This window comes from Tasmannia lanceolata, unplaced genomic scaffold, assembly GCF_043159265.1.
Source record: "Tasmannia lanceolata isolate RefF3 unplaced genomic scaffold, GAP_Taslan_0.1 ptg000015l, whole genome shotgun sequence".
Classification (NCBI taxonomy): domain Eukaryota; kingdom Viridiplantae; phylum Streptophyta; class Magnoliopsida; order Canellales; family Winteraceae; genus Tasmannia; species Tasmannia lanceolata.
In genome coordinates this window covers 56,038,004-56,053,088 of record NW_027518692.1, presented here as the reverse complement: position 1 = coordinate 56,053,088, position 15,085 = coordinate 56,038,004, and the positions used below count along the sequence as shown (strand labels likewise).

At 38.5% G+C, this 15,085-nt stretch overlaps 1 protein-coding gene across 1 annotated transcript in view; it reads right to left on the bottom strand.

The window, feature by feature from the left end:
• Window positions 1–15,085, bottom strand: part of LOC143892545 (DExH-box ATP-dependent RNA helicase DExH6-like) — a 35,509-nt gene that overhangs the window by 1,652 nt on the left and 18,772 nt on the right. The window contains exons 9-13 of the mRNA XM_077397253.1: window positions 12,434–12,486; window positions 4,123–4,156; window positions 3,907–3,996; window positions 2,819–3,817; window positions 1,098–2,186 (exon numbers count right to left, since the gene is read on the bottom strand). Coding sequence (XP_077253368.1) covers window positions 1,098–2,186; window positions 2,819–3,817; window positions 3,907–3,996; window positions 4,123–4,156; window positions 12,434–12,486 — 2,265 coding nt within the window. The remainder of the gene's footprint in view (window positions 1–1,097; window positions 2,187–2,818; window positions 3,818–3,906; window positions 3,997–4,122; window positions 4,157–12,433; window positions 12,487–15,085) is intronic.

Below are 15,085 nucleotides of genomic sequence, written 5' to 3'. Positions count from 1 at the left end.
GAGACAACAAAGCAAAAGAAGCACAACAGAAAACACTACAACGCTGGTAGAATGCCTACGAAAATCAAATCTCCGAGAGAAATTAGCTACCAAAGCTCCCCCTTAGCCTCCATAAGAAAATTGAGAGGATACCTTCCACCTGGAAATGACGGAGTGGAAAGCAAAAGGTCTTGTCCTAAGCCAATGCCTCCATGTAGGCATTTTGTCCCCAACAGCCCCATGCAGGAAAACCTCTGCCTGCCCTTGTCTAAGAGACAACAATAACAGATGCATGATATTCTGTCCCCTTCATCCATAAATGACTGACATTGTTGATGTATACAAAGGCTTTGAGAGGTTACCAGCAGGCTTCCCCAATAATATTTGAGATTTGAAGTCATAACTTGAGAAAACCTTATGTTGATACCTATATATGTGAGAATTTTTAAAAACCAAAAGCTAAGACCCTGTTTGGATTGCAAGAAAAATACTTCTGATGAAAAGAAATTCTTGGGAACATATTTTATTTCCACGATTTAGAGGGAAATGATTTTATTATGGTTAAGTTAGAGTGATATCATCATAAATTGAAGGCCCTACTAAATAAAAATTGAATAGGGTTGAGCAACAGGAGAGAGAACCATCTGATGAGGAACTCTCGGCCATCAGCTTTGACGAGGAGGTATTCGCCCCTGAGATTGTTGGGCTCCTATTGGATTTACAGAAGTGCTCATCTTAAGGGGAGTCTCTTTAAGAAGTTCTTAATTTTTTACTATCTCAGAGTTCTGGTGCATAGTGTTTTTAGAGATAATTTCTGAGTTTTGGAGTGGTGGTCTCCGATGGAGCAACGATGGTTTTGTTTTTTTGGTTTGTTGGCATCCTTGACGACTGTAAATATGCAAGGGACCGCTGGTCCCTATCTTCTGTAACTTTCGATTTCATTTATAATATATATAAACCCGTCGCTTTTCAAAAAAAAAAATTTGAATATGATTGGTTCCAATTATCTTTTTTCAGTGTAAAAAGGTAGGACGTTTTAGAAATATATTTTCTTTCCAAACTTTTCCACGAAATTCTTGAAACCCAAACATGCCCTAAACATAATCGAAGGAACTTACTTTGAACATGATTGCTGCCGATAATCGCTCCCTCAAGCAGTAAATCTGAGCCACATCAAGTGCTGTGGACTCAAAAGTGAGCCATCGATCAACAACAACTGACACAGTATTATCAGGAGAGGACATTATCCGTTCTCCTTGTTGTCCAGAATATGATGTGTGTATGTCCATCTCATCTTCCTCACTTCCAGAAGCTTCCACATCTTCATCACTCTCATCATCATCATCATCATCATCATGTGCAGGAGCTACAACCATCTCTGTCGCAAGTAACAATAAAGAATAGGGACCCACAACTGTGCAGTTTTTTATGTACATGCCCCCATCCCCACGGGTTATTTCATCATATATGACCAGTGGGCCATGGCTAGACTTACTAAATGATAACTTAAAGTTAGAGGAATGAGGATGCAGGCGAACTTTCGCACCACTAGCAGTCTCCACAACAGCCCTTTGATTATTTCTACGGGGCGGAAGCAATTTTCCCACCATTGGGTACATACCCGCCACAAGGACTGCATGTAGGATACCTGGGTCTTGAGCATTCAGGCTACAGTTAGACACGTCTTCCGGAATAAACCCATTACGAGCCAGTTCACTCTGAAGCTGCTTACGCATGCGAAATAACATATTCATAGTACTTGAAGAGACAAAATATCGAGAACAAAACTGGGCTTCTTGACCCTTATCCTTTGCACGTTTCCAGCACTCAAATGCCGCTATTACCGTTAGCTGGTCGCTGTGCCCACCGTACAATGATGCTAACTCAACTTTGGCTGCTGAGGCTCGCTTTTTGTCGTGTGGGGCCATGGGAAGAATAAAGGGATCTCTGTAGTCCGAAGCACACGCTAATGTCAGTGCAGGGTCAAGGCAGTTCATCAAGATAGCAAAAAAGAGCATTTTGCTAATTGATGGATGCACAGGCAGCGAACCCAGTTTTTCACCAAGTTCAGTGAGCTTTTCATCATGTGTTAAGGCACCGATATCTTGAAGGACTATGATAGCATTGCGTATAGTTTCAAAAACCGGTGGATCCAAAGTCTTCTGAATAAAGTCTACTACTTTGCAACATGGATCAAGCAACTTTACCTGTGAAATCCAAAATAAAATAAAAATAAGGCCTGGTTCTGTCTTCTTGTATTGTTATCACATCCATTTTGCTTCAACTTAATTTGTAGATTGTTCATATATTAAATTAAATGGAAAGGGTTTTGTTTTAGTTCGATCCATTACCAGAGAATTTATATGATGTAAGCCCTTATAGTCCCGTATTTTTCAAAAAGTACTGTACGGACCACATCATAGGATGATCCAATTCCAAACCGTCCATGTGATGGGCCACAACGTAAATAGTTTGTGCCCAAAAAATCAGTTCCATAGGATGATCCCAACCCTCCGATCTACAGAGGAACTACATATTATGGAAACCTCAATAGATCGAAGGTATAGGATCATCCTATGGAACTGATTTTTGGGGCACAACCTATTTACGTTGTGTTCCATCACGTGGACGGTTTGGATCATCCTATGATGTGGTCTGTACAGTACCTTTTGAAAAATACGGGACTATAAGGGCTTACACCATATAAAATCTTCCATTACCAATACCTTCCTTTGTTCCGTACTTGTTTTATATTTGAGTTACCAGTGGAAAGATAAAATACATGTGTTAAAACTATAATACGAACAAAAGATAATAAAACAACAGAATGAATGCTTGCCTGCAAGCAGAGTTCCTCAATTGGCATTCGTTTGATTTCAGGAACTTGGAAATCTGGAAGACATGACGCACGGGTTATTGAATAAAGATGGTAACAAGTTCCTGGCTGACAACGGCCAGCACGCCCCTCCCGCTGCTTTGCACTAGCTTTTGAAACCCAAGCAGAATGGAGCGTGGACACATTGTTATAAGGATCATAACTTTTTTCTTTCATTCGGCCACTGTCTATAACATAAACAACATCATCGATGGTAACTGCGGTCTCGGCAATGTTAGTCGAAAGAATGATTTTACGAATACCACCAGGTGGACGTCTAAAAACCTTTTTCTGCTCCACAGATGGAATCATAGAATGAAGAGCGATTATCAGAAACTTTGAAGAGTCCTTAAATAATGGGGAAGCCAGTAATCTCTCTTTGGTTTGATTTATATCATCCCAACCTGGTAGGAAAACAAGGATAGCTCCTTCCTTAGAATCGGTACATAATTTCCTTAAAAGTCGCTCTATAAGAACAGTATCAATGTGCTCAGGATTGACACTAGTAAGATATTTTTCAAGTAGTTGTTGCTCTTCTTCCGACTTCGAATTCTCCATGTGTTTTTTTATAATATCCGCAACTTCTTCCTGATTTTCTCGCCTAGCCCAATCCAGTGCCGTGCTTCCATCTTGGGAACGTAGGTAGCAGTCAGCACCAAATGACAAAAGCATACACACATCACCAACTTTACCTTTTCCGGCAAAAACCATCAGTGGTGACGCACCAGTTAATGAGTGTTGGTAATTATAAATTTTGGGAGTTGCCTCAGTAGAAACTAGTTCTAGCAGGGGATCAAACTCGTCAGTTGAAATTGCCAACTCAATAGATTCATCCAAGGCGGTTCTGTACTCCTCCGTTAACTCAGTATCTTCTTCCACGCCACTTAAGGCAGCATGGTTTAGATGATTATCCTCGGAAGATTTCATGATAGAGAGCACGTCTTCCAAATAGAAGGTCTTGACCTAAAACAAGAAAGCTACCGAATTACAACAAACTATTAATTAATTACAAGAAATGAATTGATATCCCAACTTAATTCGAAAAAATTTACCGGATAAGTGAACCCAGGTACCCGAATAATAGGGCAGCCTCCAAAATATTGTGAAAACCTTTCAGCATCAATAGTGGCACTCATAAGAATCTGTTGAATTGAAGAAAAGGTCAGAACATTCATTCACCAATACTAGACAAATGAGAAGAGCAGAAAGTAAATGTCAAAGTAAAAAAACATATAAGCTAGAAATAGAGAATAAGGAACTATGCTAACCAGACGTAGATGAGGACACGATGGGAGTAGGTCTCTGCAAATAAGACAAACAGAGTCAGGATGTATAACTCTATATGTGTGAATATTTGAAATTAGGAGAAAAACTTACGTTCCCTAGACACAAAAACTAGTGCCACATTGACATCAACAAGTATTGACATCAATATCCTTGTTTGATACCATTCAAAAAAAAAATCCTTGCTTGATACTTGAAGAAAAGCAATAAATTAGGTAAGATGCTAAGTAGATAAGACTTTGTGGATAACCTTTTCAAACTATATAAAGATGTTTTCCATGGATACAGATAAGAACATGGCATATTATATACAATGGGAACACATATTTCCACACTTATTTGTATCGTTTGTCTCAGACAAGATGGGGAGGCACACTTTTCCCAACTAGTAAGACTTTTTTTCTCATTTTTCAGAATGGAGATGTCAAATTCACACCTTGGTTTTTCTAGGAGAATCCGTTCTTTCTCTCTCCACTTTTTTTCTAGGTTTTTGGGTGACAAGAATAAGAGAGTTGAGGATGGATGATACTGAAGCGGAGGAAAAGGGACGCAAGCGGCAGTCACGAGGTGAGTAGCTTACTAAAAGAAGGATTTGATGACTAACAGAGGTGTTTTGCATGGATTCGGATTCGTGTGTCGAGATCCGACACGAATTTGAGGTGCCAGATTCGGCAAATCCCAAAAAGTAGGATTCGATAATTTTTATTAAATAGATTATATATATATATATATATATATATATATATATATCAATCAAATGGCGCGCTTGAGTGCAACAATCACATGGGTCCCACAATTTCTGTGAGGATCCAAACCATTCACTTGCAAGGCCCTATCATAGATAGGGTGTGTACCAAAAATCAGCTCCATTGAATCAACCTAACCCCTCCGAATATATATGAGGAATGTGTCAAGCGCACCAATCAAATGGTGCGTTTGAGTGCACCAATCACATGGGTCCCACAATTTCTGTGAGGATCCAAACCATTCACTTGCAAGGCCCTATCATAGATAGGGTGTGTACCAAAAATCAGCTCCATTGAATCATCCTACCCCCCCAAAAGTGGAGGGAAAAAATGCGCAGATTTGTGGTCTGTCCATTTTGACCTCCACAAATGGATGGGTTAGGATAATCCTATGGAGCTGATTTTTTGTACACACCCTATCTATATAAGGGCCTTTCAAATGAATGCTTTGGATCATCCTAACAATGTGGGCCACATGGGTTTGAGAGCTCAAGCGCACCATAAGGATGGTACGCTCAAGCTCACAATCCTTTTCCTCTCTCTCTCTCTCTCTCTCTCTCTCTCTATATATATATATATATATATATATATATATATATATGAGGAAAGTGAAGCTACACCGCCGGCTTAAAATACAATGGGCCCACATTGTTTTGGTGATTCAAAGAATTCATTTGATTGGGCCTCACATAGATAGGGTGTCCACCAAAAATCAGCTCCATAGGATCATCCCAACCCTACGATTTGTGGAGGCAAAAATGAACGTGTAAAAACCTTCACAAATTTGTCCATTTTTGCCTCCACAGTTTGAAGGGTTGGGATGATCCTATGGAGCTGATTTTTGGTGGACACCCTATCTATGTGAGGGCCAATCAAATGAATGGTTTGGATCACCAAAACAATGTGGGCCCATTGTATTTTAAGCCGGTGGTGTAGCTAAGTTAGCTACACCAGCGGTGTAGCTTCACTTTCCTCTATATATATATATATATATATATATATATATATATATAGATGGAAGGGTTAGGATGATCCTATGGACCTGATTTTTGGTACACACCCTATTCATGATAGGGCCTTTTAAATGAATGCTTTGGATCCCCCCAAAAACATGGGCCCACACGAGTTTTTGACGCTCTAGCTCAGATAAGCTATCTGAGCTAGAGCTCAGAAACACTATTCTCATATATATATATATATATATATATAATTTGAGGGTGGAGGTTTGAGGCATTGGGGTTGTTATAAAGAGAGCCGAAGAAGGGGGGTCAATGTTCAAGGGTAGAGAGTAGAGGGTAGATGCATCAGGGCTTTCATCAAGAGAGGATGAAATGTTCCTTTATAAAAATATGTTAAGAAGAAAACAAATTTAAATGGTAACTATTCAAGATTTATATTTTAAAAGAGACAATGGTGAGTCGGATTCGGCCGAAAATACACAATTCGTGCGGGACACGACTACTCCAAGAATCTGATTGTGTCCCACACGAATCCATGTCCAATTCGAGTGTCGAAACATATCAACACGGATTTGGCTAGGGCGCAAAGAATCCAAGCAACACAGTGAGGATGGATGTAGGTGCAGATGAGTGGCGATGCAAGAAGGATGGAGAAGCAGAGGGTGGGCATGGAGTGGGTGATGAAAACAATGACACCACAATCAATGGAGAAGGTTAAAACAACAGTCAACACCATGGAGAGAGAGGGTCGACTCCTCACTTGGGATCAATTGTCCAGCAACGAGCACTGATTCTTCAACTGCAAGTGGCACCGAGGTGGCGAAGGCTCAGACAACATCTGTGAAACACTGGTAGCGACAGGCTTGTTAAGGAATTGTGTGGGTCTTATCAAGGGTCGTTATTGAGAAAGGGAGATTTTCCTTTGCATGACAATTGGAAGGGGCGGGGTAGGAGATGACATTTCTACTGCTATTGGTCACTTCTTGAACCTTCCACAAATGACTTCCCAGCATTGGCAGCTTTGTCACTGCAGTACTTCCTTCTATTAATAAAAGGGCTTTTGATGGATGCAACACATCTCATCCTTCTCTGTCCGATGCATAAAAGGGATGGAAATATCACCTCCCTACAAACTATATACTATATAATGAAGGGAAATGATATTTCCACCCCCACATCCAGCATTTCCACCCCCCTTTGTTTGGTTCTTTTGGAAAATATAATAACTTCGCAGGAAAAGAGGGGGAGAAAATGTAATTTCCAATAATTTTTCCACCCAATGTCCAGAATTTCTACCCCCTTTTGTTTGGTTCTTTCAGAAAATAAAGTCATTTTGCAGGAAAAGATATGGTAAAGGGGTGGAAATGTAATTTCCCTATTATATTGTAGACAATATCAACACACACATATATATTCATTTAAAAAAATATACACACACACACACATATATATATATATATATATATATGAGGAAAGTGAAGCTACACCGCCGGTGTAGCTAACTTAGCTACACCGCCGGCTTAAAATACAATGTGCCCACATTGTTTTGGTGATCCAAACCATTCATTTGATTGGCCCTCACATAGATAGGGTGTCCACCAAAAATCAGCTCCATAGGATCATCCCAACCCTTCAAACTGTGGAGGCAAAAATGGACAAATTTGTGAAGGTTTTTACACATTCATTTTTGCCTCCACAAATCGTAGGGTTGGGATGATCCTATGGAGCTGATTTTTGGGGGACACCCTATCTATGTGAGGGCCAATCAAATGAATGGTTTGGATCACCAAAACAATGTGGGCCCATTGTATTTTAAGCCGGCGGTGTAGCTAAGTTAGCTACACCGGCGGTGTAGCTTCACTTTCCTCTCTCTCTCTCTCTCTCTCTCTCTCTCATATATATATATATATTGATTCTATCTACTAAAAACATAACAGAGCTCATCGGTTCCAATCTCAGACCATATCGTCCGCCTCCAACTACAATATTTCATTCCCCACATCAAGATCTGATCTGACTAGAAAATACCCACAGCCGTCTCTTCTACTTCTGCCATTGAGATCCCTTGTTTTTTATATTGGAACTCTTCTTCTCGTTCTTTTGACTAAAGAAAATCTTTGTAATTGGAATCATATCCAACATCAAAGGAGCCACCTTTACAGATCTGAAACTTGCTTTCTTAAGGCAAGAAATATCATTCTATCTTCGAATTGTCTTGGATCTGAGGCGATGATTTCTGGGATTTTACAAGATGGTTCCTAGATATTCTTACTGTTACATCATTATTTTTTTCAGCACATATACAACAAAGCATGTGTGGATCTGTGTAAGGTCGTCTCTTTGCAAGTACCCTTTTTTTTTTTTTTTTTTGAAATAGCCTCATCTTTGCAAGTACCCTCATCTTTACCTTTTTTTATTTTTTTGAATAGTGGACCCCTCATCTTTACTTGATCTCGATCTTTATAGAGTTTTTGAATGATGGGTGAATTCAAGTTCATTAAACTTGATTTGGGAGGGCTTTTCTTGAGTGGGTTAGGGTTATTTTGTGTGGAGATGGGTTAAAATTTTCTAGAAATCATGATGCCTTATTTTACTTTTCTCTATTAATCCGTTTCATGGTGAGTTTGATTCAGATATGGGAAGTTGGTTATTTTGGTTCTTGTTTTGTGCATTTGGGGTCTAGATTGAGAGAGTATTGGGTAAGGAGGTTGGGCTTGACTTTAGGTATCACCATTGAATGTCTGATCAAGCTTCCCAGCTTTATGCTTGATTCTATACCTGACGTATTTTATGAACACAAAGGGCTTCCTCTTCTCTTTGGTCTGACTTTGTCCAAACCTCATTATTAAATTGACATTGAATCACTAGCTAACTAAGGCCATCCTAATCTCAAATCAATTGTGAACTATTGACTTCTACTACCCATATCTTTTTTAAACTAGAAAACTACTGATTAAGGAATCCAATTAGTGGAAGAAAAAAAGAAAGATAAAAAGACTTCTCTGAAATAGGAAACTGATTTGGTTTGTAAAGAATGAGTTTATACGTGTTATTGAATTGATGAATTAGATGACTTGTTGGTAGCTAACATGGTTAAGATTAATACATTCTATGTCCAGTAAAGAAGGCAGGAGCTTGCATCAAATTCAAGTAGTCTAATAACTTTATACAGGCTTTGCTAGCATCCTTGCATCAAATTCAAGTAGTCTAATAACTTTATCCAAGGTTTGCTAGCATCCTTAAAACCATGAGTATTTGATTGGCCTATGTGATATTACAAGGAATGGCTAGCTTCCTAAATATCATGAGTGCTTGTTTGACCTACATGAACATGCCGGTTTTAGATGGAAATTTTGGTCTAAGTCCTGTAAAATTATGGAAACATACGTAAATGGTGGGACTTAAGATGGAACCCTAGGAAGTGCTAGAATAAGCACAAATACACACTAAAACCATCACCCAAGCAAAAAAAAAACACCAATAATAGTTTAACAACATCAAACACCTAGTGACATGCATTGTTGCATGTCTGATAATTCAATACACACCACATTTCACATGTATATCATATACATATTTATACACAATATATACACCACATTTCACATGTAATTCATATAAATATAATTATTTAATGTAACTACTGCATTTATTTTAATGGTAGTGATTGAATTGCACTGATTAAAAGAAGGGGAGACTGAGATGGTCAGTACAGAAATATGGGAAAAAGATAAAGAATAGAGTGCAGTCAAGCCTCCTCAAGGGGCAGAAAATCAAAAATCTCAAAGGAAGCTCCGACTCATCCTCCTCTAGCTAACCTATCAGCGTCACGATTCGCCAGTTCGAACATGGAGGAAGCCAATCGATGAATGCGCTAAGAGATCCGAAATCTCATCCATCCAATGCGCGAATCACCAAGGGGGAGGAGAAGCGCCCTTCAACCATCTATTGATGTTAAGAGAATCATATTCTACCACAACCATATCTAGACGAGACGGGTCTAAAGTCCTCAGCCCTTGTAGAACCACTCTAAGCTCCGACTCATTGGAATCCGCTATACCAATGGGCCCCGAGAAGGACCAGAAAATTGTCCCACCCTCATCTCTTAGAAAACTTCCTATGCCAGAAGGACAGGATTGCCAAGATTGGAGCCATCAAAATTTAGCTTAAGCTGACCTGACTCAGGAGGACTCCACTCTGAGAAATAACAGTCATGATCTCTCCTTCCAAACAAATCTCCCTCCATCGATGCCATAGATCAAAGCTGACGTGAACATGAAAGAAGGATGAGTCCGCACCCACGCAATCGTCAACGCAAGAATCGTTAAGAGTAAGAATTGGGGGCTTTTTGTCAAACCCCTGAAAACCGTGGTATTTCTCTCCTTCCACAGCAACCAGAGAGTGGCAAGTAATATCATGTGCCAGAGAATTTTACCTTTTTTTTCTCCAAGGGACAAGCGGCTAGCAATCCAATAGATTGCACAGCCTCAGAGGCAAAACATACACTGTACAGAATCTGCCCAAAATCTTGCACCATACATACCTCACTGTCTTGCAGTGAAGGAACATATGATCTACCGCCTCCCCTGCCTCCACACACAAAGCACAATGATCTATGATGAGCATCTGACGGTTTCGAAGGTGGTCCGCATTGAGGATTTTATTGAGAAGGGACAACCAACCAAAAGCACATACCCTAGGTGGCACTGGATGAGTGGATGCTCCATACTTTGGCAAGAGGCGAAGAAGCAGGAATCGGTGCTAGTTCATGATAGAAGGGCTTGGCGTTGAAGGACCTGGAGGAGCTCCAGATCCAAACCCTTTTGGCATTTCCTGACCCCTTAATTTAACCTGCTGAGATCACTTCCAAGAGATGAGCCACCCAATACAGTTCCCTGTCAAAGAAGTTTCGCCTGAAATTAATCCTCCAAGATAGCTAGGAGCCCTCTCTCACGATACAGTCCTTCACAGACACCTCCTAGTCAACGACTACCGCAAACAAATACGGAAAGGCCTCCTTAAGGGGTGACTCCCCGCACCACTTATGTGATCAGAATTGGATCCGCTCACCCGAGTATACTTTGAATCTAATCCCTTCTTCAAACTTAAACTTCTGCTTGATAATGTCCCTCCATACAACTAATGCACTTAGAGGTTTGGTTTTAGTATTTGTTTCGATGGTGATGGAAATAGAAACATTTCAGTCATTTCGTGTTGAATTTGGTAGAAAATTAAAACCATGATTATAGAAAATATATAGCTACTATGTTTTTTGCAAAATATTATTGTTTGTTGTAGATTTTATGGGAGAACTTATTAAGGCATAAAGCATGATCATCTCATTTACAATTCTATATGTTTAAGAATGTAGTGTGGCAAACATATATGCCACTATAATATATTTATAAGGCCAGAAGTCCTTCATTGTAGGCTTGTATCATATTGTTATCATGCTTTCATACCAAAGACTTGTCGTTTACCGTTATATAGGTAACATCCAGAATGCTGAAATATTTTTGTAAATGAAAGATCTTAAAATAAAATGGCAAGACGGAAATATTATGTTCTCTTTAGAGGCCTTTGCTCTTAGAATTTAGCTATCATGGGAAGAGTGTCACATGTAAGTGAATCAGTACAAAGGGTGTTGCTATCACGCATTCCCCTCATTGCACGAAGCGGAGGAACATCTTTATAAATTTGAAAGAGAGGGAGACATTGGTTGGCTTCAAGAAAAGCAAACATGGACGTCGTTGCTTGCAAGAGACAATCTATATGTGGTAGTCTATAAGAAAAGCAAAATTCATAGCTTGTGTATGTCTCTATAAGAAAAGCATAATTTATAGCTTGTGGATGTCTAATTTCGTGTTCTTTCTGTTGTTTTATGTATTATTGTAATTAACAATACTATCTTGAACATACTCCTTCCATATATTTTGTTGGACTAATAATATGAATAGTTTTCGAAGTGGTTGAGGGGAAGGCCTCTTGACTCTCTTTTTTTTTTTTTGAGATCCGGAATTTACAACATGAACGTGAATTCCGGCAGGCATTCGAAAGGGAGCGCCCAATGGAGTTCCATGATGCTATAGATAATCATGGGCTGACAGCGTGAGATCCTTCTATAAAAAAATCAAAGAAATCCTCTTGGAGAGTTGAGTAGTAATTTTAAAATACATTGGAGTAGTCATTGGCATTGCCAATTCATTTGGTTAACTGATAATGTTCATGAAATTAAACACTAAAGCAAAATTAGTATGTTTTTAATGATAAGCAAAATAGGGTTTCCTCCAAGCAGAGCAAAACTGCATCCTTGAAAATTACAGGATCAAATACAAGCAACATATTTTATAATGCAGGGTTTTTAAAATCAGTGAATTTCAAACTTTTAGCAAAATCAAAATCAGTGCATCCAAATGACCCCTAAATGTGGTATGAATGTCTACCCCTCACATATCCGCGTATCCACCAATTTAAAAATGTGAATTAGGCACCCCACATTTTTGTCTGATAATGAAACATGTATCTGTATGTCCAGTAACATAAAGCAAATAAACAACAAATAACAAAGTGTCCTTTTGCCAAGGAAATACCTGAGAATTGCGAGCATAAAATCAGCAAAACGATCCCTTTCGTGAATTTCATCCTACAAATAAAGATAAATAAGATGATAATGGTCATCAGACATTCCAAGCCAATGAAACTAAGTGAAAAACATGTTGTGGGGGAAATATCTATCTTCCCCTCCCACAACTCGTCTCCACTCTATTCTCCCTTCTCTAACTTCTAATTTTACAATTGATATGACATATGTTTGAATCAGATTTTACAAACAGTACTAAACTTTGAACAGGGTGTTGTGACTAGTAGGTGGTTATGGTTCCACCATGGATTCTTGCATGGAGCTAACATCAACAATCAAGGTCTTCAACAAGCTTCAAATCGTTACATAGAAGATGATCAGTTCTCTAATCTCAATCGTGCTCTGCCTACTAAAGATATTAGAGATGAGGAAATAATGACCCCCTTCAGCCGTCGCCGATAAGGCAAAGGAAGCAATCAAGAGCATCTACAAGACCAGATTGACATATTTGCTGTGGAATATCGTAGATCACAAATGAATAGAAGTCTAAATAGCCCATTACACGGTGTCACGTCCATCTAAATTTGCAATTGTTTTGTAATAAACATCCGAAGATAGATAAAGTAATAAAAGATAGATTAGAAAGGTCATTCATAAGATGGTGCTGATTGGCTACACAATAAATTGAGAAAATAACTCAACAGATCAAAAGGTACCATGCAAATGGACACCAAATTTTTTGGAGATATGGCTATTAAGTTTCTCCATGGAAAGCATACCAATGTAATAGTATTTCAATTATAGAAGGGAAATAGATTGGAACCTATGAACCTAGAAGACATAGTTTTTGTACGTATGAACATGTAGATGAAGAGCATAGGATTAGTGCAAGAAATAAAAAGAAAGATTCACAACCAATCTCACTAGATAATCTTTTTAAGCAAGCAATCATATTTATCCTCTTTCCCTTTGCTCTCTCTTTGAGATTTGATATTTTATTTGATCTATTTAGTTTCATAAGATTAAAGAAAAGAATATCCATTTCTTCTTGTAACAAGTTCATATCTTCTTTTGTTGTATTTTGATTACAACATTGCCAAAAACGGAGGATGTGGAAGCTGACCTTGGAGGTGATGATCACCCTAAATACCAAAATGATGAAGAGTTGTTGGATATGAGTAATGATGATTCAAATACAAACGATTTTATGGATTCAATTGATCATCATGATGGAATGTTGCCATCTAACATTTAATTTAATTACATTTTCAACATTTTTGCTCATTCCTAGTGGGATATTGGTTTGGAGATGAACATTTGATGATAAATTTTGTTTATGATAATATCTTTTTACCACTTAATCGTTGGGATGATCATCTATTGGGCTCTAATTCCAATCTCTCTTTGTATTGACCATCTCAGTCTGTCTTTCTATTAATTAAGTTGCTGCCATTAAAAAAAAAAAAACTTTTTACTACTTAAAACATTGTTAGAATGGTTGTACGTTATATCTGTTATATATTGTCCTTAATATTTTTTATTTTTCCCTGAGTTTTTGGACATTTGCCTCGCTGATTTATTCCCTAATTTGAACTTGGTTAGTATGTTGGAGACTTGTGAAGTTCTCCCAAGTTGAGGAATTGGATAGAGACGCCACACATCCTATGGAATACAAACAACACAACGAATAGACAAGTTACAGAAGGCATGGTATGGAATTCTTAATTGACAATATGTTTCCACTTTCCCCGTTTGAAGCCCCCTTCGGCATTTTCCTTTTCCACATTTTTCTGTTAGATCTTTGTTGTTGGCTTCGTTTTTCCTTTTTTCCTTAGGGGGAGGGCGTGGGGTGTCATCTCTTCTTCTTGTTGTTCTTGTCTCGTTCTTTTAATGAAGTCTTTTCAAAAAGGAAAAAAATACAAATAACACCGAGAAACAAAACATTCTGCAATACATAATAAGCAAGAGGACTCTCAAATTGTTGATCCACTCAAACATGGAAGTGCAGCAAGGTGTCCAAATTATGTCAGGAAGCCTAGAACTAAAAGTCATTCTTGCCCTCAAACCTTCAACATCTCTCACAAAAAAATAAAAATAAATTAGCCAACCATAAGACTTTTAAGGTCATCTCACTCAAACATGGAAGTGCAGCATGGTGTCCAAATTATGTCTGGAAGCCTAGAACTAAAAGTCATTCTTGCCCTCAAACCTTCAACATCTCTCACAAAAAAAAAGAAAAAGAGCCAACCATAAGACTTTTACAGTCATCTTAAAACCAATATTGGCCTCCTTTCCAAAGCTTTTTTTTAAAATGTCTTTTCCAAGGCTTTCCAGTGGGATTCTAAGTATTTCTTAGAGAATCGAAAGTGTGGGACATGCACAAGGATTTATTTTTCAAGAATAACAAATGAATTACCATTCAAAAAAAAGAATAGCAAATGAACAAACCGTACGACTTTTATGGTCATTTTAAGAGACATCACATGGCCTCATTTCCGAGCTTTTAAGTGGGACTCTTATGTATTTTCAAGAAAATCCTTACGTATATGAGAAGTGTGGGACATCAAGGATTTTCACCACCCACTCTTCCACAAATTCTGCGGCCCATCCAAGTCCAAGTACTTCATTTAAGATTCGTCTTTTCCTAAACATGGCTGCAATT